At 40.0% G+C, this 25,525-nt stretch overlaps 1 protein-coding gene across 2 annotated transcripts in view; it reads right to left on the reverse strand.

The window, feature by feature from the left end:
• The window catches only part of skap1 (src kinase associated phosphoprotein 1), a 187,246-nt gene that overhangs the window by 79,262 nt on the left and 82,459 nt on the right, over positions 1-25,525 (reverse strand). For both annotated transcript variants that reach the window (XM_061908132.1, XM_061908133.1), the window contains 4 exons: positions 5,110-5,190; positions 4,957-5,040; positions 4,772-4,896; positions 1,170-1,233 (listed from right to left, as the gene is read on the reverse strand). In XM_061908132.1, coding sequence (XP_061764116.1) covers positions 1,170-1,233; positions 4,772-4,896; positions 4,957-5,040; positions 5,110-5,190 — 354 coding nt within the window. The remainder of the gene's footprint in view (positions 1-1,169; positions 1,234-4,771; positions 4,897-4,956; positions 5,041-5,109; positions 5,191-25,525) is intronic.

The raw sequence follows: 25,525 nt of genomic DNA on the forward strand, positions 1-25,525 counted from the left end.
CTATGTATTGCATTGTGTTTTGGTTTGTTATGAAAATAACATCAAAATAATATTTTGTGACTGACAAATTGAAAATCATATATGGAAATTGAGTTTCGTAAAAAAATATATATATCTAAGAAAAACTTAAGTTACAAATAATTGGAATATTCTGTCTGAGTGGTGCAGGCTTTAAGGAGTTAATGGATTTTTTGCCGATATCCGATATTGTCCAACTCTTAATTACCGATTCCAATATCAACCGACATCGATACATACAGTCGTGGAATTAACACATTATTATGCCTAACTTTGTTGGGATTCCTCCGCTGTATGCATTAAACAATGTAACAAGTTTTTCCAACATAAATCAACTCAAGTTATGGAAAAAATGCCAACATGGCGCTACCATATTTATTATTGAAGTCACAAAGTGCATTACTTTTTTTTAACATGCCTCAAAACAGCAGCTTGGAATTTGGGACATGCTGTCCCTGAGAGAGCATGAAGAGGTTGAGGTGGGCGTGGTTGGGGGGGGGGGTTTGAGTTGGAGGGAGTAGGGGAAACTGGGGGGTGTATATTGTAGAGTTAGTGCTGCAAGGGGTTCTGTGTATTTTTTCTGTTGTGTTTATGCTGTGTTAGGGTGCAGATGTTCTCCCAAAATGTGTTTGTCATTCTTATTTGGTGTGGATTCACAGTGTGGCGCATATTTGTAACAGTGTTAAAGTTGTTTATACGGCCACGCTCAGTGTGACCTGTATGAATGTTGACCAAGTATGCCTTGCATTCACATGTGTATGTGAAAAGCCATACAGTAGGTATCATATTATTGGGCCGGCACGCAAAAGCAGTGCCTTTAAGGAACGCCTCCAATATTGTTGTCTGGGTGGAAATCGGGAGACATTCGGGAGAATGGTTGCCCCAGGAGATTTTCAGGAGGGGCACTGAAATTCAGGAGTCTCCCGGGAAAATCGGGAGGGTGGCAAGTATTCCTGGGAGATGCCACTGCTCCGTACTTCTCCTGACGTCTGTGTACCACTCTGTACAGCGGCTTTTTAAAAAGTCATAAATTTTACTTTTTGAAACCGATAGCGATAATTTCCGATATTACATTTTAAAGCATTTATTGGTCGATAATATTGGCAGTCTGATATTATTGGACATCTGTAGTCAAAAGTACAGGTGCTTACCTCGCAGGACAAAACTGATGTGGTTGACCCACTCTCGAGCTTCCTCAGGACTGCTGGCGGTGAACTGGAGAGAATGGATAAAAAACACTTCAGCAACACGAGAAAATCCACTCAATAAGTAATGGCGTATTTGTTTTTATTTATTTTGTAACAGTTGTTATTTTGAAGAATCCGGCGATCTCGTAATACAAAAATACAAAGTATTGTACTATTTTGGCGGTTGAAATGTACGTCACACCCCTACGTGTCATCTCTTGCTGCCAAGCAGTTGGATTATTTTTGGCCGTCAACCCCCGGTAAGCTAGCAATGGACAGGTCTAGAGTAGACTGACCATACGACCTCTTTTCCTCGGACATGTCCCTTTTTGCGGGGCTGTTGGGGCGGAGTTTCTTAAATGCCACAAATGTCCGTTGTTTTGAGTCAGGGTTGCGTGTATTTTCAATGTACGTCCAGGGTTAAGAAGAGTTTAAAAACAAAACAAATTGTGAAGGTATGCAAGCATTCGTGAGGGAGGGGCAGAGACAGAGAGGGCAATGAAGTGGATTGATTGACGAGTTGAGTTTATACCAAAATGGATACATGGATGATACAGCAGAGGATTGGGAGAATGTCATGTGGTCAGATGAAACCAAGATAGAACTTTTTGGTATAAACTCAACTCGTCGTGTTTGGAGGAAGAAGAATACTGAGTTGCATCTCAAGAACACCATACCTACTGTGAAGCATGGGGGTGGAAACATCATGTTTTGGGGCTGTTTTTCTGCTAAGGGGACAGGACAACTGATCCGTGTTAAGGAAAGAATGAATGGGGCCATGTATCGTGAGATTTTGGGCCAAAACCTCCTTCCATCAGTGAGAGCTTTGAATGGTTGACCAAATACTTATTTTCCACCATAATTTACAAATAAATTCTTTAAAATTCCTACAATGTGAATTCTTGGATTTTTTTTCACATTCTGTCTCTCACAGTTGAAGTGTACCTATGATGAAAATTACAGACCTCTGTCATCATTTTAAGTGGAAGAACTTGCACGATCGGTGGCTGACTAAATACTTTTTTGCCCCACTGTACATGGGTCAAAATTGACCCCACGACCGTAGATGTTACTATATCCCTCCATCTATTTGCTACCGCTTGTCCCTTTTTAGGGTCTCGGGGGTTGCTGGAGCCTATCTCAGGTGCATTTTAGCGATAGGCGGGGTACACCCTGGACAAGTCACCACCGTAGATGTTACTATAGATAATCAAAAATAAAATTACAACCTAAATATGGTACATTAATTTAATAAATGTGTTCTATCACCACATTAACTGTGCAGGTGCTTTGAATTTAGCAGAGGACAGTTTAAAACAGGGGTGTCAAACTCATTAAAAAAAAAATAATTTCACATTATGCATGCGGGTAATAACCTATGAATAATCAGGATTAATCTAAATCAGACCAAATTAAGGCCCGGGGGCCACATGCAGCTCGTTAAGCTTTTTAATCTGGCCAGCTGGACATTCCTAAATTATTTTTTTAGATCTTTAAGATGTAAAGTATAGCTGCCATTATGATGTACAGTGATGTTTTCTAATGACCGTAAATTTTCAACTATACAAAGTATTTCAATGGTTGGAATCTGCGCTTATGGATGATATACCAAGTACTATAGTAAAGTAATTAGTTACTATGGTAATCTACGTCACAGCAGCTCAGACGAGGCACCAAGCAGTGTGGGTGGGAAGTGTTTCCACAGACGCGGAAGCAGCTTTTCACAACAAAGTTCTAAAGCTTAGTGATGTATCAGATTGTAGGTGGGTTTATTTTGTACCCTTAGCGTTTATATTTCACTGTTTGTTGCATTTTTGTTGCGTTTTACTTGATTGTAAAATATGTCGATCGAAAGGGGCTGACATTCATATTTTGTCAATATTCAGTGTTTTATTGTTAATAGAAAAAATAAAATTCCATTACGGTTTTTAAGGCGGTCTGTCATTTCGTATCTAGCATTCAATCAGACATTGTTGGGAAGTTTGGTATTAGTGTCCCTAAAAATAGATATACCGGCTCCCAGACACATTTTTTCTCTAAATGGGGGCCCCGAGTCAAAATAATTGCCCAGGTCTGGTCTAAATGCATATGCATTTGATTAGTAGATTTTTTTTTATGTATAACTGGCTTTGAAATCATAAATAAAGGTGACAAGCAGTTATTTCCCTTTTTGCTTTTACCTCACAAAAATAGTTTTGCAATACAGTATATAATGATGTAATTGGCATGATCAGATAATATTAAAGTTTGAAATACGCATTTTGTTTTCCTGTCAAAATTTAAAAGACAAAAATGCATTTAGTAAAAAAAAAAAAAAAAAAAAAAAAAAAAGGAATTTTATTGAAACCCATTTTTTCCAGGCCTTCGCGGGCCACAAAGAATGAGGTGGCGGGCCGGGACTGGCCCAGTGCCATTAGTTTGACATTTGTGGTTTAAAACATTCATTCTGAACTCTCGCGGCTGTTTTGGATCCACTATGGAGTGAACTTTCACAGTATCCTGTTAGACCCGCTCGACATCCATTGCTTTCGGTCCCCTAGAGCAGTGGTCCCCAACCACCGATTGGTACTGGGCCGCAGAGGAATTTTTTATTCATTTTTATTAAAAAAAAAAATATATATATATTATTAAATCAATATAAAAAACACAATATACACTTACAATTAGTGCACCAACCACAAAAAACTCCCTTTTTCATGACAAAAACGTCCCTTTTTCATGACAAAGAAGAAAGAAAAAAAAAAAGGACCCCCCCCCCGGGCCACGGGACAAATTATTAAGTGTTGACCGGTCCGCGGATACAAAAAGGTTGGGGACCACTGCCCTAGAGGGTGGGGGTTGCCCACATATGTGGTCCTCTCCAAGGTTCTCATAGTCATCATTGTCACTGACGTCCCACTGGGTCTGAGTTCTCCTTGCCCAGTGGGTGTTAGTTTTCCTTGCCCTTATGTGGGTTCTTCCGAGGATGTCGTAGTGGTTGTGCAGCCCTTCGAGACACTTGTGATTTAGGGCTATATAAATAAGCATTGATTTGATTGATGCCCTGTAAATTTTGGGCTGATTTCTTCACAGTATTCTCATTTTTTGTACAACAAAAACATTTTAGTTATAAACATGATTTTCTTGAGATTATTTCTTTTTGTGGTCATATTGAGGGGTATACTGACAAAAAAGCCCCAGAGGCCTACACCAAAATATTTTAATCAATATTTTAAAGAATAAGCTAATGTAACAAGGTAATCAAGAAATGAGAAAAAAATTTGGATGATGGTAAATTGTTATTCCTAATTTAAGACACTAGAGATGTGAACAGAAAGAGGAAGGTTGATAAATGTACTTAACAATTGTAATAAGTTTTTAGTAGATTTCAGCATCACAACTGACTTCACTCACCAGTGCTGTAACGTTTCCAGAAAGGACTTCCTTCCGGTGACTGAACGAACGCCACATGTTGCTTTTTACTTTTGACTATATATATATAAACCATGTATGTGCGGCTCATATCTGCAGGAAGCAGGTGCACCACATCACACGCAAGACTATTAGATGGTTATGTTTCCATTTACCTGAAAAGTTCTCCGGCCGGGGGCAAAGAACTCAAAGCAGGCGTTCTTTTTGGAGTCCTTCCTCACGTTGGCGACGAGCTGGACGCTGTAGCCGTTTATGTAAAACGAGCCTTTCTGTTGTTTATCTGCAGGGGGAGAGGACAGGTGAGCTCCTGTGCCGCTGTGGGCTCACCTTCCCAGCGCACCTTTGTCACTCCCAAAGTAGAAGAATATGGAATTGTTGAGGACACACCAGCGCCTCTGCCACCCGGGGCCAAAGAAGCTGGGATCTGAAGACAAAAGGGTGCACGGTGAGGTTCCTCAGAGGTACTTACTGTTTAGTTGAACGCAATGTTTACCTTTACGTCTCTTTTCCAAGTAACCTTGCTTCAGGACGTTGTTGAGGTCCTGTGCTGCTGTGAAGGGGATGTCTTCAAAGACTGAAAACAAAATCACAATTCCGTTTTTTTCATCCGTGCATTTATTCGTGGCAGCCTAACACGCATACATGTGGTTGCTACCTGCTCGCGCTTGTCATACAATACAGTGTGAGTGAATGTAGCTTGTTGTTCTAACTTCGTAAACTGGATGGCATCGGCTGTTGAAGTTAAAGACCTACTGAAATGAGATTTTCTTATTTAAACGGGGATAGCAGGTCCATTCTATGTGTCATACTTGATCATTTCGCGATATTGCCATATTTTTGCTGAAAGGATTTAGTAGAGAACATCGACGATAAAGTTTGCAACTTTTGGTCGCTAATAAAAAGCCTTGTCTGTACCGGAAGTAGCAGACGATGTGCGCGTGACGTCACCGGTGTGAGGGCTCCTCACATCCTCACATTGTTTATAATGCGAGCCACCAGCAGTAAGAGCAATTCGGACCGAGAAAGCGACGATTTCCCCATTATTTTGAGCGAGGATGAAAGATTTGTGGATGAGGAAAGTTAGAGTGAGGCACTACAAAATAAATAAATAAATAAAAGAAAAGGCAGTGGGAGCGTTTCAGATGTAATTAGACACAATTACTAGGATAATTCTGGAAAATCCCATATCTGCTTATTGTGTTAAAAGTATTTTAGTGAGATTATAAAGTCATACCAGAAAGTCGGATGGCTGCGGTGAATGCCACTGTCACTGAGAGAAGCCAAGGAGCCAAGATCACAGCTGCCTTTTTGAGCTGCAGGATGAGGTCGCGTAATCCACTCAAGTCTACGGTAAGAGCCGACTTAATATCACAATTTTCACATCCAAAATCTTGCTGGTTGACATAGAGAAACATGTTCGCTTCACCGCTCTGTGTTAAAGCTTCACAACAAACAAAGAAACACCGGCTGTGTTTCGGTGCTAAAGACAGCTGCAATCCACCGCTTTCCACCAACAGCATTATTCTTTATAATCTCCATTATTAATTGAAGAAATTGCAAAAGCTTCAGCAACACAGATGTCCAAAATACTGTGTTATTGCGCGATGAAAAGAGAAGACTTTTAGCCGTAAGTGGTGCTGGGCTAATATGTCTCCTCCAACCAATAACATCACAAACACGCGTCATCATACGCGTCATCATTCCATGACGTTTTCAACAGGAAACTCCGCATGAAATTTAAAATTGTAATTTAGTAAACTAAACCGGCCGTATTGGCATGTGTTGCAATGTTAATATTTCATCATTGATATATAAACTATCAGACTGCGTGGTCGGTAGTGTCACACCGCGGTGAGGGATGTCTTGTTTTTTTTTTTTTGTCTTATGGTTTTAATATGAAAAGTAACTCTCCTCTCGTTTCAGGTCACTTGCCCTTCCTTTTGTGTCATCAGTCTGACGTCATCCGTCTCTCTGATTGTTTCCAGCTGTTCCCTATTACCTTCATGTGTTTATAAGCTCACTCCTTCCTTTGTTCTGTGCCAGATTGTCTCGTTTATTCGTGCTCTCTAGCGTCCATGTCTTTGTCCATGCCTTGCCTTGTCTTGTGTTTATGTCCCTTGATCCTGAACCCCTTTATGAATATTTTGAGTTTTCCTTTCTTCCTCCTCAGCAGAGTGATTTTGATTATTTAGTTATTCAGCCGCAGTGGTAAGTTTCAGTTAAAAGTTTTTCATTTATTCCTCAACTTTTTGAGTGACTATTTTTTTTAAATACTTTATTAGATTAGGTTGTGTAGAAATTTTCATAGATGTTGTTTTGGTCCTCCGGTTGGAGCGTTTTTTGTTAAATACTGTTTATAGTTTGTCTTTACTTTTGTGTTTTCCTCCGTTCGGAGTGATTTTCAGTTGTTCATTCTTTTTCTGGAATCTTTTCGCCGAGTAGTTTATTTTTGTGATTATAGATAATGTTTTTTCTTGACTTGGGAGGTAAAAGGAAATTGTCAAAACAAAAGCCTGTCTAAAGTCCCAATTCTGCATCTGAGTCCAATCCTTTTATCAAAGCGTGACAGGTAGTAGTGGGTTTCAGTAGGCCCTTAACCAATACTAGGGAGTAGGGATGCAACGTTTGTAGATTTTGTGTTTGAATAGTAACTACTGTTTCACCATTATCAGGAATGGATTTATTCCACAACAAAACAAATATAAAATTAGATAATCCTCAGAGGAGCAATTCTTAAACTGTACCACTGGTGCGTAGGTTGGCAACCCGCGACTTATTAGCGCCGCCCAAGTGGCTGCCTGGAGAAATGGAAAAAGATGGGGGGAGGGAATATATTTAATGTTTTAATATGGTTTGTGTATGAGGACAAAGATAACATAAACTAGGGCTGGGCGATATATCGATATATCGCGGGTTTGTCTCTGTGCGATATAGAAAATGACTACATCGTGATATTCAAGTATACGTTCTCACGCAGTGGCTTTTAGCTGCGGACATTAAACTGCATGCGTTTCTCACTCTTTCTTGTCTCTCCTTTTCACAGAGACTTAAAACAAGCGCACCTTCTTACATATGTCACGCGTGCAACGTCACACCCCCTCCCCGAGCAGAGAGGTAGCGACATGGGTAACATTAGCTGCGATGCTAACGGTGTGTTGTGAGTGGTAATACGAGAAAAAGAATGTGCAAATCTGGTAACAAATGGAGGAAGAATAATTTCCCAAGAAAAACAGCACGGGGTCCATCGTCTGGCGGTGGTTTGGCTTCAAGCGGGAATATGTTGAACATTTATGCCACAGAAGCGTTGCTACAAAAAGTAGCAGCACTGCCAATTTGTAGCATCTTTTGAAAAGTCACCCGCTCGAGAATGAAGAGTGCTTCAAACTGTGCATGTCAACATCTTCGTTCTGTGCCACACCCACAAAATACCAAAGCAACCGTTTCCACATCAACACCGTAGGACATATACTATTTGATATGCAGCTCATTTATATGTGACACTTATTGAAATATCTTGTGTGACATCATGCACAAAAGTGCACTTTATTTTTTTTTTTAAATATTGTAGTGGCGTTCTGTACAATAAGTACACTTTAATTTAGTGTTGTATTTGACCGCTCTGAGCAGTCAAATACAACTTTTGTGCATGATGTCTTAGTGACATCATGCACAAAAGTGCACTAATAGCTTGTTTTAAAATGTCTCTGACAATCTTGCACTTTCTGTTTTGGAAATGACATGAATGTTTGTGCCACTGCTTAATAACTGTTTAATAAATACAGTTTTGGTCAATTGACTTAGTTGTGATTTCCCTCTCTGCATGAAAGTTTAAAATGAGCATATATTAATGCAGTATGAACAAGAATGTTTTAATGTAGACACATAGATTCATCATACTACTGTGATTATTTGTAACGCCAAATATTGAGAAATATATATAGCGTATCGCGATATGACCTAAAAATATCGAAATATTTAAAAAAAGGCCATATTGCCCAGCCCTCACACACACACCTTCCTAATTGTTAGAAAAGCCCACTGTTTAATATGTTTATGTTTCACTAATGAGAGTATTTGGCAAGTGCAGTTTTGTCCTACTAATTTCGGCGGTCCTTGAACCCACCGTAGTTGTGTGGACTGTGACGCAACAGTTTGTTTATGTGTACAATTTTTTACGACGCTGCCATAGAAAGACGTGTTTTATGTCACTCCTTCTTTGTCTCATTTTGTCCACCAAACCTTTTATGCTGTACATGAATGCACAAAGGTGAGATTTGTAATTGTTATTGACTTGTGTGGAGTGATGATTAGGCATACTAGGTCATCACTGCAAGCTAATCGATGCTAACATGCTACTTAGGATAGCTGTATGTACATATTGCATCATTATGCCTTGTTTGTAGGTATATTTGAGCTCATTTAATTTTCTTTATATCCTCTGTGTATTTAATTTCTATTTGCATGTCTCATGACACATTATCTGCTTTTAATATTGGCTGCATTTCTGATAGTTGTTTGTGTGCCATGTTGTTCCAGACCACAGCAAACATTAGCCAGCCTGCAAAGATTGTAATATATCCATTAGAAGAAGACAGCCTGCCATTTCCCTTTACTTGGACACACACATCTATACCTTTGGCCATTCTAAGACAGTCATTTCCAGGAGTTATCTCAGCCTCCGAGAAGCCTCAGTTTTACTGATATTTTCCAATGTTGTAAAAATGTGTAGAATAAAAATTACATTTCAGATTTGCGTCACACAGTCATTTTGATGGTAGGCTAAAATAGCCATTTACATCATATGTTGCATTTTTTTTTATAACAGAACAGATTTGTTTTTCGTATTTTTGGCCCAATATGGCTCTTTCAGCATTTTAGGTTGCTGACTCTTACACTATTGGTACGCGGGCTTCATCTAGTGCAGTGGTTCTTAACCTTGTTGGAGGTACCGAACCCCACCAATTTCATATGTGCATTCACCAAACCCTCCTTTTTTTTTCAAATTCAAGACAAAAAGTTATATGTTTTTGGTAACACTGAAGTATGGGGAACATATTGTAAGTAACAAAGACTTAATTTTGAGTTTTTTGGACACTAAGGGAACATATTCTAGGTAACAAAGACTCTATTTAAAGTTATTTGGTTAGGGTTCGTGTTAGGGTTAGGGTTATATTAAGGCCATACCGAATAAGGCATTAATAAGTCCTTAATAATGACTAGTTAAGAGCCAATATGTTACTAATTTGCATGTCTGCACCTGGGGATAAGTTGATTGGCAACACTAAATTGGCCCTAGTGTGTGAATGTGAGTGTGAATGTTGTCTGTCTATCTGTGTTGGCCCTGCGATGAGGTGACGACTTGTCCAGGGTGTACCCCGCCTTCCGCCCGATTGTAGCTGAGATAGGCGCCAGCGCCCCCCGCGACCCCGAAAGGGAATAAGCGGTAGAAAATGGATGGATGGATGGATGGAATAAGCAACTAATTGATGGTGAATATGTGTTCCCCATACTTAAGTGTTACCATATTTTTTACTGGTGCACAAAATGAACTGTGCATGAACATCACCTTGTTCAAACAACAAAACCTACACAGTGCATAAACTCACAACAAATTACACACTTGCAAATCAGTCTGACTTCTGCTTTTGACGTATCTTTAATACGCCGATAGGGAGAAGTTTTTATTTACACGATGAGTCGGGTGTGTTTTGACCTCCGCCGAACCCCTCAGCCCGACTCACCGAACCCCTAGGGTTCGATCAAACCCAGGTTAAGAACCACTGATCTAGTGGTATCACTTACTGAAATACTCAAACACATTATTACTATTCAAACTGTGTGTTTTTTTACAGTGGCCAAAAATATCAAATACACTTCCATTCGTCTATTTTCTACCGCTTGTCCCTCTCGGGGTTGCGGGGGGGCTGGAGTTTATCTCAGTTGCACTATTGCTTAAACAAAACCTCTGCCTTGTTTTTTATGAGTCTTCAGGACTATCCATCCATCTTCTTCCGCTTATCTGAGGTCGATCGCGGGGGCAGCAGCCTAAGCAGGGAAGTGCCCTGCCTTTGGCTGCCGCCCAGCTCACAATGCACCCGACCTCTATGGCCCCTCCCATGAGTGGTGAGCCCATTGAAGGGGTGACCCACGCTGCCACTTCGGGCTGTGCCCGGCCGGAATCGGTAATTAAGAGTTGGACAAAATCAGAATATTGGATATCGGCAAAAAAGTCATTATCGGACATCCCTACTAACAACCAACACCCCACCCGCCAACCCGCGGTCACAAGTTGATTCCAGTCCTGCCTGAAACTGCACAAACCGTCACAAAGCTATCAATTCAAGGTTTTTTTTTCTTTTCGAATGATTTTGTTTAATCACCTAATCTAGCATCTTTTCCAAAGCTCCATTTCGATTATAGCTACTCCCGAGGCAAGAGGCCGCGAGCCATGGTGGCCATGAAGCCGCCCACAACACACGATGGATCAAACACATGGCCGCAAGGCTTCGGGACAGTGGGATCAATACATTTACAGTACTGCTGAGCTCTGCAGACACTCATATCTGCGCACTGAACGCCCGCATCTTCCCGCACGGCTCAACTCCTTTCATTTGTCAGCTCTCCGATGTGATAAGACCTGGAAAGCCAAACACGATCAGATTGAGTGTTTACGTGTTGAATTTCATGAATGCCATAACATAAGTGGTGTTATCCTCATTTTGGGGCTCAAACGGACCTTGTGGCTCTAAGTAGGTTTTATTTGGGGGAAGTCGGGCTCAAATGGCTTTTTGTATGCTGAAGGTTGACGACCCATGTTCTAAATAAACTGATATCTTCACATAATCGCATGATAAATAAGATTGAATTGTTGTCAAAAAAAACCGTTGGACTTCTAGTATGAAAAAATGTAAGGATTTTTGCACACACTCGATAGCTGTCTGCAAAGCGTATGCACTTATCAATTGCACACACAGTCTTAGTAAATCAACCGCAACATGCACACTAATAGTACACACTTTTTTTTTTTACTTTGTGCACGCTATTTGGCACTTGTTATTTGGATCTTATCAGGACAAGCACTTAGTCTATGTATGCAAGTGCTTGACACACAGCCCTGATATAACACACAATCAGATGTAAAAAGCCAGTGTTAATAAAAGTGAACTGACCTTATTTTTTTTTTGTTAAAGTTTAGGTTAAAGTACCGATGTGTCAAAACATGGACTTTGAGGCATTTTACTGTGTGGATTGTTTTCCCGAGATGCCAAAGAATTGGCGTGAAGGTAAACACATGATTTAATTATTACTATAAAAAGTGTAAACAAAAGACGCGCACAAGGCGGAGACAAAAACTTGGCTAAAGATTAAAACTCACACTTAACGTGGATTATGGGCAAGACACAAAAGACTCGCTAAACGTGACATGAATAAACAAAAACTTACTTGGAAAAGCATGGAACGAGAGTGGAACTATGGCATGGAATGAGCATAGAACGAGTGATGACGCCAGGCCGACTACCTGGCAACTACAGGCTTAAATAGTCATGTGATGGGACGGCGTGGCGCAGTGGCAGAGTGGCCGTGCGCAACCCGAGGGTCTCTGGTTCAATCCCCACCTAGTATCAACCTCGTCACGTCCGTTGTGTCCTGAGCAAAACACTTCACCCTTGCTTCAGATGGGTGCTGGTTAGCGCCTTGCATGGCAGCTGCCGCCATCAGTGTGTGAATGTGTGTGTGAATGGGTAAATGTGGAAGTAGTGTCAAAGCGCTTTGAGTACCTTGAAGGTAGAAAAGCTCTGTACAAGTATAACCCATTTATCATTTATTTATGACGATTGAAAACAGGTGCATGAATTTCAGTAGTGTATGTAAGAGCATTTCAGTAGTGTGTATAAGAGTGTTTCAGTCGTGTGTGTGTGTGAGAAAAAGATTTCAGTTGTTTATGTGAGAGCATTTCAGTAGTGTATGTAAGAATGTTTCAGTAGTGTGTATAAGAGTGTTTCAGTAGTTTGTGTGAGAGAAAAAGATTTCAGTTGTTTATGTGAGACCATTTCAGTAGCGTATGTAAGAGGTAATTCTGAATAATGTCCCTAACGGCCCCTCATACATGAGTCCAACATGTGAGACAGGTGAAACTAATGGTCGTCATGGTGACAAAACAAACAAGGATGCGTAAGAACAGGAATTAATTGAGTTTTAACCAAACAGAAACATGACACAAAACATGAAACAATGATTGTCACACACATACTAGGTGTGGTGATATTTGTCCTCTGCATTTGACCCATCCACTTGTTCACCCCCTGGGAGGTGAGGGGAGCAGTGGTGCCCATGCCTGGGAATAATTTTTGGTGATTTAACCCCCAAATCCAACCCTTGATGGTGAGTGCCAAGCAGGGAGGTAATGGTTCCCATTTTTATAGTCTTTGGTTAGACTCGGCCGGGGTTTGAACTCACAACCTACCCATCTCAGGGCGGACACTCTAACCACAAGGCCAAAGAGTAGGTTTTTGTTTGCCTATCGTTCACAGTCATTATGAAATACATGACATATGTTTTTTTGTATGTATTCTAAATATTAAATACTGTAAATGAAATCAAAAGTCTGCTTGAAATGGAGCCTCTGGGAGTTACAAAAACAGCTCCATTAAAGGTTTTATATACGTGATGTAAATGTAAATGTAATATAGTAACAGGCACATTTATAATAACATTTAATTTTTACGTATTTTGATCATTTTAACCATACACCGCACATTAATTTCACAAATACGGACATCACTGGTTATGACATACAAAACATACAAAATTATTTACTGTACAATGTCTGCTGTCATTACAACGCCGACGGCTACAATGTTCATATATTCCTGTTTTGATTGAGAATCTCATCACATCTGCGGGCTCTACCCAAGGTTTCTCATTGTTCCCATTGGGTTGAGATTTTTCTTGCCCTGATGTAGGATCTGTTGTGTCGTATGTCGTTGTGGCTTGTGCAGCCCTTTGAGAGACTTGCGATAAAGGCTATATAAATTAACTTCAATTGATTGTATCTTTTTGATATAGCCTGCCATAATCTAGTGAAGTGAATTATATTTATATAGCGCTTTTTCTTTAGTGACTCAAAGCGCTTTACATAGTGAAACCCAATATTTAAGTTACATTTAAACCAGTGTGTGTGGCGCTGGGAGCAGCTGGGTAAAGTGTTTTGCCCAAGGACACGACAGCAGGGACCAGGAGGGCGGAAGCGGGAATCGAACCCAGAACCCTCAAATTGCTGGCACGGCCACTCTACCAACCGAGCTATGCCGTCCCATAATCTGCCATAATCTAGGATTAGATTGGAATAGAATATAACGTTTTATTGACATAACTGTATATTAAAATGGTTCATGATTTACGGTTGCCACTCTTGGTCTGTGCTTTAAGACAAATACAATCATTAGTCGATACTAAAAATAAATTTTTTATTTTATTTTGATTTTTTTTTTTTTTTTATCAATCCAACAAAACAATACACAGCAATACCATAATAATGTAATCCATTTCCAAAACCAAACCTGACCCAGCAACACTCAGAACTGCAATAAACAGAGCAATTAAAAGGAGACACAAACACGACACAGAACAAACCAAAAGTAGTGAAAAAAAAAAGAATATTATCAACAACAGTATCAATATTAGTTATGATTTCCCTTATTGACATTATCATTAAACATTTATAAAAAATTATAAAAAAGAACAATAGTGTCACAGTGGCTTACACCTGCATCGCATCTCATAAGCTTGACAACACACTGTGTCCAATATTTTCACAAAGATAAAATAAGTCGTATTTTTGGTTTGTTTAATAGTTGAAACAAATTTACATTATTGCAATCAGTTGATAAAACATTGTCCTTTACAATTATAAAAGCTTATTTTTTTTTAAATCTACTACTCTGCTAGCATGTCAGCAGACTGGGGTAGATCCCGCTGAAATCCTATGTATTGAATGAATACAGAATCGTTTTGAATCGGAAAAATATCGTTTTTGAATCGAGAATCGCGTTGAATCGAAAAAAATCGATATATAATCGAATCGCGACCCCAAGAATCGATATTGAATCGAATCGGGGGACACCCAAAGATTCGTAGCCCTACTAAATACTATAGCTAAAAATACACAGATTAGACATGTAGCAGGTAAAACGCACATTGTTAAAGATAAAACACAAATTTTAGCAATTTCACTTGCATTAGCTAGCGCTACATGGGCGGTTTGGACTGCGCGAATATTTGGCATTAAGACAAGCAGCTGTGTGCGCGTCTATGTTTCTACACAGCCGGGGAGCTAGTTAATTTTATTAACTGACTGCTTGTTAATTTTATTGTTTAGCTAAGTTTGAAGCAAATGTGGTAATACTTTAATCATGCCACCTTTGGCCAGGCATGTTTTAGAGCAGCGCGGCACTTCTGTTTAAAAAGCGTCACCTCATCAATTTCGAAGCCCAAATACTGGGCTTAACGCAGCCTCTTTATTAACCAATAGAATTGCCGTTATTTGCCCATTTTCCTCTCCTCCCTGTTTCTGCTTGTGCGCTCTGTGAGTGTGTGCGCGTTGACACACTCAACACGTCCCTCTGCTCTGTACGTCGCCGCCGCACAGCAGCATGCGGAAGAAAAAGAAGTACTGATATTTTTTTAAAGGCAGTATAGTACTGTTTTGAATTCATTAGGACCGCCGTATTTTATTAGTACCGGTATACTATACAACCTCAGATAGAAGTTTTTGAAAACTTACATTTTCCAAAATGTACAATTTTTCAGGCTTGCCACTGACAGTTTGTTTGTGTTTTAGTTTTTCCTCTGTGTGTTTAGTATTTCCTGTCCTTATTTCCTGTCAGCACTCTTATTTCAGTTCAGCTTCCTGTTTGTCTCCCTGTGTGCTGTTTTCCTTCAGCTGCGGCTGATTGGCACCTGGCCACACCTGGTGTCAATCAGCCCACACCTATTTTACCTGCTTTGTTCCTCCAGGTAGTGCTGGATTATTGTATTGCATGTCGCTCTTGTCGTTGCTACTTGTCATTGCCAACCTGTCGTGTCGTATCTTGTTGTAACAATGCAGCGTTGCGGTAAGCTATGTTTGATAGCGGTTTTTATCTTACTGTCTTTTGTTCCATGCTTCCAGTTTGTTTTCTTATTACAAGTGCGACTTCTGTTTTCCTCCTAGATACCTGCTAGCTTCCACGCTAGGCCTTTTTGTTTGTTATCCACCCATGTGCACGCTTTTTGTTTGTACCCTTTTGTTTGTTTTTGTCATAATGTTTCAAATTAAATCATGTTTTCTCCATGCCTGCCTCCATCTCTGCATCTTGGGGTTCGTCAACAACTAACTTTGACACAATTCAAGGTAATAAATTGTAAGCCGGCAGTACCCCGACCTTTTTTGCACCACGGATTGGTTTAATGTAGGCAATATATTCAGGAACCGGCTTTTCACTTGTGCCAGATAAATACAACAAAAATAAGTGCATTAAAAATACAACTCACTATAACGCTCAATTGTTGGGAGCCCTGGGCTTGTTTCTTTGCAATGAGATGAATATGGAAATCAGCCTTTGGCTACAATCTGTCACATTTATATTTTATATGTTCATTAATGTGTATTGCATCATGTCACAAAGCTATAACAAATATAACAAATAGTACTATGAGGAGTGTTATCGTACATATAAAAAAAGCTTATTGGTGTGGCTACTGAAACAGGCGAAAGTCGGAGAAAATGCAGTCATTTATAAATTATTTAATGTTTCTCTGCGGCCTGGGTAGAAAATGCGTCACGGACCGGTGGTTGGGGATGACTGTTGTAAGCCATAATTATCAAATTACATCAAAATAAGGCTTGAAATATCTTGAGTTGCATGTTATGAGCCTTTGTCATATTTTTTTATAAATATAATTGCTGGAACTAACAAACCTTTGCACAATATTCAAATTATTTGAGCCTCACCTGTAAATATTCTAAATGTTTCCTCAATGTTTGGATTTTTTGCAGATATCTTTTGTGTCGTCTTCAAGTATAAGTTAATAAGGGGACGGTGTGGCGAAGTTGGGAGAGTGGCCGTGCCAGCAATCTGAGGGTTACTAGTTCAATCCCCACCTTCTACCATTCTAGTCACGTCCGTTGTGTTCTTGAGCAAGACACTTCACCCTTGCTCCTGATGGGCCCTGGTTAGCGCCTTGCATTGCAGCTCCCGCCATCAGTGTGTGAATGAATGGGTGAATGTGAAAATAGTGTCAACGCACTTTGAGTTCCTTAAAAAGGTAGAAAAGCGCTACACGAGTAAAACCCATTTATCCGTTTCTGTCACGTTGCTGAACAAAACACGGAACGTAAAACTCTTTTAATGAGCCCATGTTCCGAGTATTGCGGATGGAGGCCAAAACAAACAAAACGGGACCTGGAAGACGCCAGGAAAGAAGGATACAAACTGGATTTCCTGGTAAAAATTGGAAGTTTTGACAGGTGAGTAAAGGAGACGTACTTTTGGCGACCAGCACTGCAAGAAGGAGAGAAAGGGGAAGATATATACCGGTATATATTGTTTTAAATACTTAATACTGGTATTGTGTATATAATGTATCTACTGATTAAGTTCTGTTGAAGTTGTAAAAAATAAAACATTAAAAAAAAAAACAAATTACAGTCAAACCTATCTATAGGGACCACTCAATGGAAACAACAAAGTGGCCACTATAGACTTGTTGGCTGCCCTTTTTACATTCTGTACATTTTGACCTTCAACCAATTACGTATACATGTTAGGGCTGGGCAATATGGCCTTTTATTAATATCTCGATATTTTAGGCCATGTCACGATGCACGATACATATCTCGATATTTTGGCTTAGCCTTGAATGAACACTTGATACATATAATCACAGCAGTATGATGATTCTATGTGTCTACATCAAAACATTCTTGTTCATACTGCATTAATATATGCTACTTTTAAACTTTCATGCAGAGAGGGAACTCACAACTAAGTAAATTGACCAAAACTTTACTTATTAAACAGTTATTAAGCAGTGGCACAAACGTTCATGTCATTTCAAAACAGAAAGTGCAAGATTGTCAGAGACATTTTAAAACAAGCTATTAGTGCACTTTTGTGCATGATGTCACTAAGATGACATATCAAAGAAACACTGAAGTAAAGTGCACTTTTTGTGCAGAACGCCACTGCAATAGTTAAAAACAGATAAAGTGCACTTTTGTGCATGATGTCACACAAGATATTTTATTAACTGTCAAATAAAATGAGCTGCATAATAGGAAATCAAATCGCTATGTGTTAGGTTTCTGCGGACGTTTCTCCTTATGTTGTTCACTATTTTTTTCATACTGTGTTGATGTGGAAATGGTTGCCTCGGCATTTTGTTGGTGTGGCACCGAACGGCGATGTTGACATGCAGAATAAGCACTCTTCATTCTTTAGCTGGTGACTTTTTAAATGATGCTACATATTAGCAGTAATGCTACTTTTTGTAGCAACGCTTTTGCCGCGTACTTGTAAAACATCTTCCCACTTTATGCCAAACCACCGCCAGACGATGGACCGCGTGCTGTTTTTCTTGGGAATTAATTCTTCCTTAATTTATTACCAGATTTTAATCATAATAAGTTTGAAGAAGCTAAAATGAAGAATTATATTAAAATGTAGTTATTATTGTTTACAATAAATAAAAAAATACTTAAACATTGATTTAAATTGTCAGGAAAGAAGAGGAGGGAATTTAAAAGGTAAAAAGGTATATGTGTTTAAAAATCCTGAAATCATTTTTAAAGTTGTATTTTTCTCTAAAATTGTCTTTCTGAAAGTTATAAGAAGCAAAGTTAAAAAAAAAAAGAAGAATTTATTTAAACAAGTGAAGACCAAGTTTTTAAAATATTTTCTCTGTTTTTCAAATTCTATTTGAGTTTTGTCTCTCTTAGAATTAAAAATGTCTAGCAAAGCGAGACCAGCTTGCTCGTAAATAAACACAATTTAAAAAATAGAGGCAACTCACTGGTAAGTGCTGCTATTTGAGCTATTTTTAGAACAGGCCAGCGGGCGACTCATCTGGTCTTTACGGGCTATCTGGTGCCCGCGGGCACCGTGTTGGTGACGCCTGCACTAGAGGCTCTCCTCGCTCTTTCCTGTCTCTCCTCACAGACAGAAAGTGCACCTTCTTACATACGTCACATACGTATACGCCCTCGCGGATCAGAGAGGCAGCCGCATGGGTAACTAACTGTGATGCTAGCTGAGCCATGCGAGTGGTAATACGAGATGAACGAAGGTGTGAATGAAGGAATAATTAATTCCCAAGAAAAAGAGCAGGGGGTCCATCGTCTAGCGGTGGTTTGGCTTCAACTGGGAATATGTCAAACAGACAACCATAATAAGTCAAGCATGCGGCACAAGCGTTGCAATAAAAAGTAGCATTACTGCTAATATGTAGCATCATTTGAAAAGTCACCTGCTAGAGAATGAAGAGTGATTACTTCGCATGTCAACATCTCCGTTCGGTGCCACACGGCCACACAGTCAAAATAGCGAGGCAAACATTTCCACATCAACACCGTAGGAAAAAAATATAAATTAATAACGTTGGTAGTAACCTACCACATAGCGAAGGACGAACACTGTTTGATTTCCTATTATGCAGCTCATTTTTATTTGACACTTAAAAAGTCTTTGACAATCTTGCACTTTCTGTTTTGGAAATGACATGAACGTTTGTGCCACTGCTTAATAACTGTTAAATAAATACAGTTTTGGTCAACTGACTTAATTGTGATTTCCTTCTCTGCATGAAAGTTTAAAGGTACCATATAGCTGTATGAAGAAGAAATCTTTGAATGTAGACAAATAGAATCATCATACTGCTGTGATTATATGTATCAAGTCCAAGGCAAAATATCAAGATATATATCGTGTATCACGATATGGCATAAAAATATCGAGATATTGAAAAAAGGCCATATCGCCCAGCCCTACGATATAGTCATTTTCTATAACAAACAGAGACAAACCCGCAATATATCGAGTATATTTGATATATCGCCAAAGCCCTATTATAGGACACTACTTATTTCTGCTGGGGAAATTTTTGTGGCTGGTATCGGCAAGGGACCGCCATAGACAGGTGGCCGCTAACACAGGTTTGACTCTACATTAGATTGCTTAATGTCGGCGCTGATAATGGGCCCGGCCGATAATCTGTCGATCTCTCATGAAAGGTTCTGGTTGACTTCTTGACCAACCATGTTTAAAGGGGAACATTATCACCAGACCTATGTAAGCGTCAATACATACCTTGATGTTGCAGAAAAAGGACCATATATTTTTTTAACCGATTTCCGAACTCTAAATGGGTGAATTTTGGCGAATCAAACGCCTTTCTATTATTCGCTCTCGGGGCGATGATGTCACAACGTGACGTCACCTAGGTAGTCAATCCGCCATTTTCTCAAACGCATTACAAACATCGAGTCAAATCAGCTCTGTTATTTTCTGTTTTTTCGACTGTTTTCCGTACCTTGGAGACATCATGCCTCGTCGGTGTGTTGTCGGAGGGTGTAACAACACCATCAGGGACGGATTCAAGTTGACTTACGTGGAGTGTGCATCGATTAGCACGGCATGCTAATCGATGCTAACATGCTATTTAGGCTAGCTGTATGTACATATTGCATCGGTATGCCTCATTTGTAGCTATATTTGCATCCGGCCTTTCCCTCCACCCACATTTAATGCCAAACAAACACTTAACAGTCGACGGATTCAAGTTGCACCAGTGTCAAAAGATCCGAAAGTCCCTCGTCTGCACATTTTACCGGCGATGTTACGACAAACATGGCACAGAGATGTATTGATACCCTGCGACACTCAAAGCAGATGCATTTCCAACGATAAAGTCAACAAAATCACAAAGGTGAGTTTTGTTGATGTTATTGACTTATGTGCTAATCAGGAATATTTGGTCGCGGCATGACTGCCAGCTAATCGATGCGAACATGCTATTTAGGCTAGCTGAATGTACATTTGTAGCTATATTTGCATCCAGCCTTTCAATCCACCCACATTTAATGCCAAACAAATACTTACCAATCGACGGCTTTAAGTTTGTCCTGCACATTTTACCGGCGATGCTACGACAGACATGGCACAGACATGTATGGATACCCTGCGACACTCAATCGTTGGTTAGAAGGCGATCGCCGAATAGCTTCAATAGCTCGCTCAATAGCTTCAGTTTCTTCTTCAATTTCGTTTTCGCTATCCGGCTCCATACTCCAACCATCCGTTTCAATACATGCGTAATCTGTTGAATCGCTTAAGCCGCTGAAATCCGAGTCTGGATCCGAGCTAATGTCGCTATATCTTGCTGTGCTATCCGCCATGTTGGCATCACTAAATGACGTCACAGGAAAATGGACGATGGATTTAAAGATAGCGAAAATCAGGCACTTTAAAGCCTTTTTTCGGGATACTCCATGATGGGTAAAATTTTGAAAAAAACTTCGAAAAATAAAACAAGCCACTGGGAACTGATTTTTTTTTTTTTTTTAACCCTTCTGAAATTGTGATAATGTTCCCCTTTAAGTTAAGGTTAGCAAATGTGAGCTGCTGTCTTTTTTCAGCCTTCAGCCGTTTGGTGGACAAATGGTGGGACTGACCTAGAGTCAGCCTCAGGGGTCACCTTCTGATGTGGCGTTTCCGCGTGTCAAAAACAAAGTTCGGCTTCCTCCAAATACATCAGTCAACAGGCCTCAGCCCTGCAGGAGGCTGAACAGGAAGTACTTGGCAGCGAGCCGGAGTCTGCATTCAAATGAAGCTCCAGCTTTCTGCGAGCTAGCTGGGGTCTGCGAACCCTGTGATCAAGCATTCCGACGGTTCGGGTCGTGGGACTCAGCCCGTGGTTCTGATAGATGATTGGGTCACGCAGACGTTAACTTACGCCTTTGTGCTTGGACTGAGCAGTGACACTATAAATACCTGAGGTGCGAGGAGGGCGGTTTTGTCAGAGAAGCTGATTCGGTCCATCATAACAAACAGCGGCCATTCCGCTCCCCCACCTCATCTATCCGCCAGCAGTCCTTCCACTCGGCTGTAGCCCGCCTCTAATCCCATCATCCGTCTGCTTCCCTGGCTCTTCATTAATCTCAGAGGTCGAGCCCGGCTAATAGTGGAGTAGGTGCAACATGCCTGAGTCAATAAACATCACACATTCATGCACAAAGTACACTCGGAGTGACCTGACCTCACTCTGCCTCTGCAAACACCAACGCAAACAAACATTGTGACTGTTCTACATTCTTCCACCAGGAGGCAGCAGGCCGCTCGGCTTCTTTTTGAGCCAACAAACGTTCATGAACAAGTGCATAATAAAAAGAGCAAAATATACAATTTCAGGTACCATTAGTAGGCCTGTAGAATTGAAAAAAAAGAAAAAAAGGTGTGCAGTACGCCATATTTAAATGAGGATGTTGAAGGAATGGGCCAATAAAACGATATCAATATTACTGCCGAGTCAAACTCGCTTCCCAAAATAATTAGCGCATGTTTAGTATTAACGCCTGGTCAAACTCGTGACGTCACGAGTGACACTTCCCCTGTCATCATTTTAAAATGGAGGAGGTTGATTTCAATACCGGTAACTTGAAATCGCATAAAAGGAAGAAGATTAAGGGCTATTCAGTAGGATTTAAGGTCCAAGCTTACATCACACTCAAATTTTTACTGCATACCTTTGGTAAGTGCCGGTGTGAGAAAAGGTTTTAAAATAATTAGCGCATGTTTACTTTTACCGCATGCCTTTGGTAAGCGCAGGAGTGAGAAGAGGTTTTAAATTAATTAGCGCCCTGGCGGCAATTCAAGGAAATACGGTATGCAGAGTTTCTTGTTGATGCCATGGCATTTTTATTACTGCCACACTTTGAAAATAAGGGTGTTTTCCTTTAAGTTGAAGACAACTTAAAGTAATATATTATATCGTAGCCCCCAGAAGAAATCAAACAAAGTCTGACACCATTTTTAACTTTTATTACCAATCTTATGATAAACAACGGCACAATTCTAACAGGTTTTACCTCCCGTGCAAACACTTTTGTCTCTGTGAGTCCACACTTCCCCAGACACACAACAACACTTCTCCGCCAGTCACCTTTCAGCCACGGACGGTGTGTTTGTAAACATGGGGAAAACTGACATCAAATCCAAACCACACGAACATAAAACATGGTCGTTACAGTATGAATTGATACATATATCCTATGATTTGTGCACTATTGACAAGTGAAAACTTAACCATCAAAAAACGTGCTACCCAAGATGCATGCCATTGTCTGGAGTGTTGTCAGCATGTTTGTGAGGTCGACGTGATTTTTTTAATATATTGCAAATATACCGCGCAGACAGCCATCTACAAAAATTGCAAATATTAAAAGACAGTGGCAGCTTTTAAGAAGAGAAAGTCCAACAGTGCCAAGCAAGTGTGACATCATGCTCGCTGCAGCCTCGTTAGTCAGGGACATTGAGTGACAGAAGTAGAGTCTCTAAACGCGACAAAATTTTACAATAACACCAAAAAAATGCTACATTTGTTGCTAGTTGTTTTTCCATTGTTTTTTAAAGTTGTTAAAAGTCTCTAAACACTTTTTAAAAAATCTCAACAAAGTACCTAGTACAATAAGCAACAACAATTTCAAATATGGCAAAACAATTAAAAATATATATCTTAATACAAATTAATATTAACAGATTTGTTTTAAATGCATGTATATATTTGTTGAACCTTTTTAAAGAAAACCATATCATCATAGCAAATTATGCAAATCATATATCACAGGTATCTTGGCAGTTTAGGGGAAACCCTGTATGTATATATATATATATATATATATATATATATATATATATATATATATATATATACATACACACACACACACACATATATATATATATATATATATACACGTAAATATATAATCATACATATATACATATATACACATAAATATAAATAGGGGGTTTGAGGTGAGCGGGGTTGGGGGGAAGGGTTCTGTGGTAGCGGGGGTGTATATTGTAGCATCCCGGAAGAGTAAGTGCTGCAAGGGGTACTTGGTATTTGTTCTGTTGTGTTTATGTTGTGTTACGGTGCGGATGTTCTCTCGAAATGTGTTTGTCATTCTTGTTTGGTGTGGATTCACAGTGTGGCGCATATTTGTAACAGTGTTAAAGTTGTTTATATGGCCACCCTCAGTATGACCTGTATAGCTGTTGATCAAGTATGCGTTGCATTCACTTACTTGCCGTATTTATTATGTGACTGGGCCTGTTTGTATGGAGGAAAAGCAGACGTGACGACAGGTTGTAAAGAACGTGAAATGCAGTGCTTTAAGGCACGCCCCCAATATTGTTGTCCAGGTGGAAATAGGGAGAAATTCGGGAGACTCGTTGCCCCGGGAGGTTTTCGGGATGGGCACTGAAATTCGGGAGTCTTCTGGAAAAATCGGGAGAGTTGGCAAGTATGTATATACAAACCCCGTTTCCGCATGAGTTGGGAAATTGTGTTAGATGTAAATATAAACGGAATACAATGATTTGCAAATCATTTTCAACCCATATTTTGTTGAATATGCTACAAAGACAACATATTTGATGTTCAAACTATAAACATTTTTTTTTTTGCAAATAATTATTAACTTTAGAATTTCATGCCAGCAACACGTGACAAAGAAGTTGGGAAAGGTGGCAATAAATACTGATAAAGTTTAGGAATGCTCATCAAACACTTATTTGGAACATTCCACAGGTGTGCAGGCTAATTGGGAACAGGTGGGTGCCATGATTAGGTATAAAAACAACTTCCCAAAAAAGGCTAAGTCTTTCACAAGAAAGGAGGGGGCGAGGTACACCCCTTTGTCCACAACTGCGTGAGCAAATAGTCAAACAGTTTAAGAACAACGTTTCTCAAAGTGCAATTGCAAGAAATTTAGGGATTCCAACATCTACGGTCCATAATTTCATCAAAAGTTTCAGAGAATCTGGAGCAATCACTCCACGTAAGCGGCATGGCCGGAAACCCACATTGAACGACCGTGACCTTCCATCCCTCAGACGGCACTGTATCAAAAACCGACATCAATCTTTAAAGGATATCACCACATCGGCTCAGGAACACTTCAGAAAACCACTGTCACTAAATACAGTTTGTCGTTACATCTGTAAGTGCAAGTTAAAGCTCTACTATGCAAAGCGAAAGCCATTTATCAACAACATCCAGCAACGCCGCCGGCTTCTCTGGGCCCGAGATCATCTAAGATGGACTGATGCAAAGTGGAAAAGTGTTCTATGGTCTGACGAGTCCACATTTCAAATTGTTTTTGGAAATATTCGACATCGTGCCATCCGGACCAAAGGGGAAGCGAACCATCCAGACTGTTATCGACGCAAAGTTCAAAAGCCAGCATCTGTGATGGTATGGGGGTGCATTAGTTCCCAAGGCATGGGTAACTTACACATCGGTGAAGGCACCATTAATGCTGAAAGGAACATACAGGTTTTGGAACAACATATGCTGCCATCTAAGCGCCGTCTTTTTCATGGACGCCCCTGATTATTTCAGCAAGACAATGCCAAGCCACATTCAGCACGTTACAACAGCGTGGCTTCGTAAAAAAAGAGTGCGGGTACTTTCCTGGTCCGCCTGCAGTCCAGACCTGTCTCCTATCGAAAATGTGTGGCACATAAGGAAGCGTAAAATACGACAGCGGAGACCCCGCCCTGTTGAACGACTGAAGCTCTACATAAAACAAGAATGGGAAAGAATTCAACTTTAAAAACTTCAACAATTAGTTTCCTCAGTTCCCAAAC

The sequence above is a fragment of the Nerophis ophidion genome, linkage group LG08 (assembly GCF_033978795.1).
Source record: "Nerophis ophidion isolate RoL-2023_Sa linkage group LG08, RoL_Noph_v1.0, whole genome shotgun sequence".
NCBI lineage: Eukaryota > Metazoa > Chordata > Actinopteri > Syngnathiformes > Syngnathidae > Nerophis > Nerophis ophidion.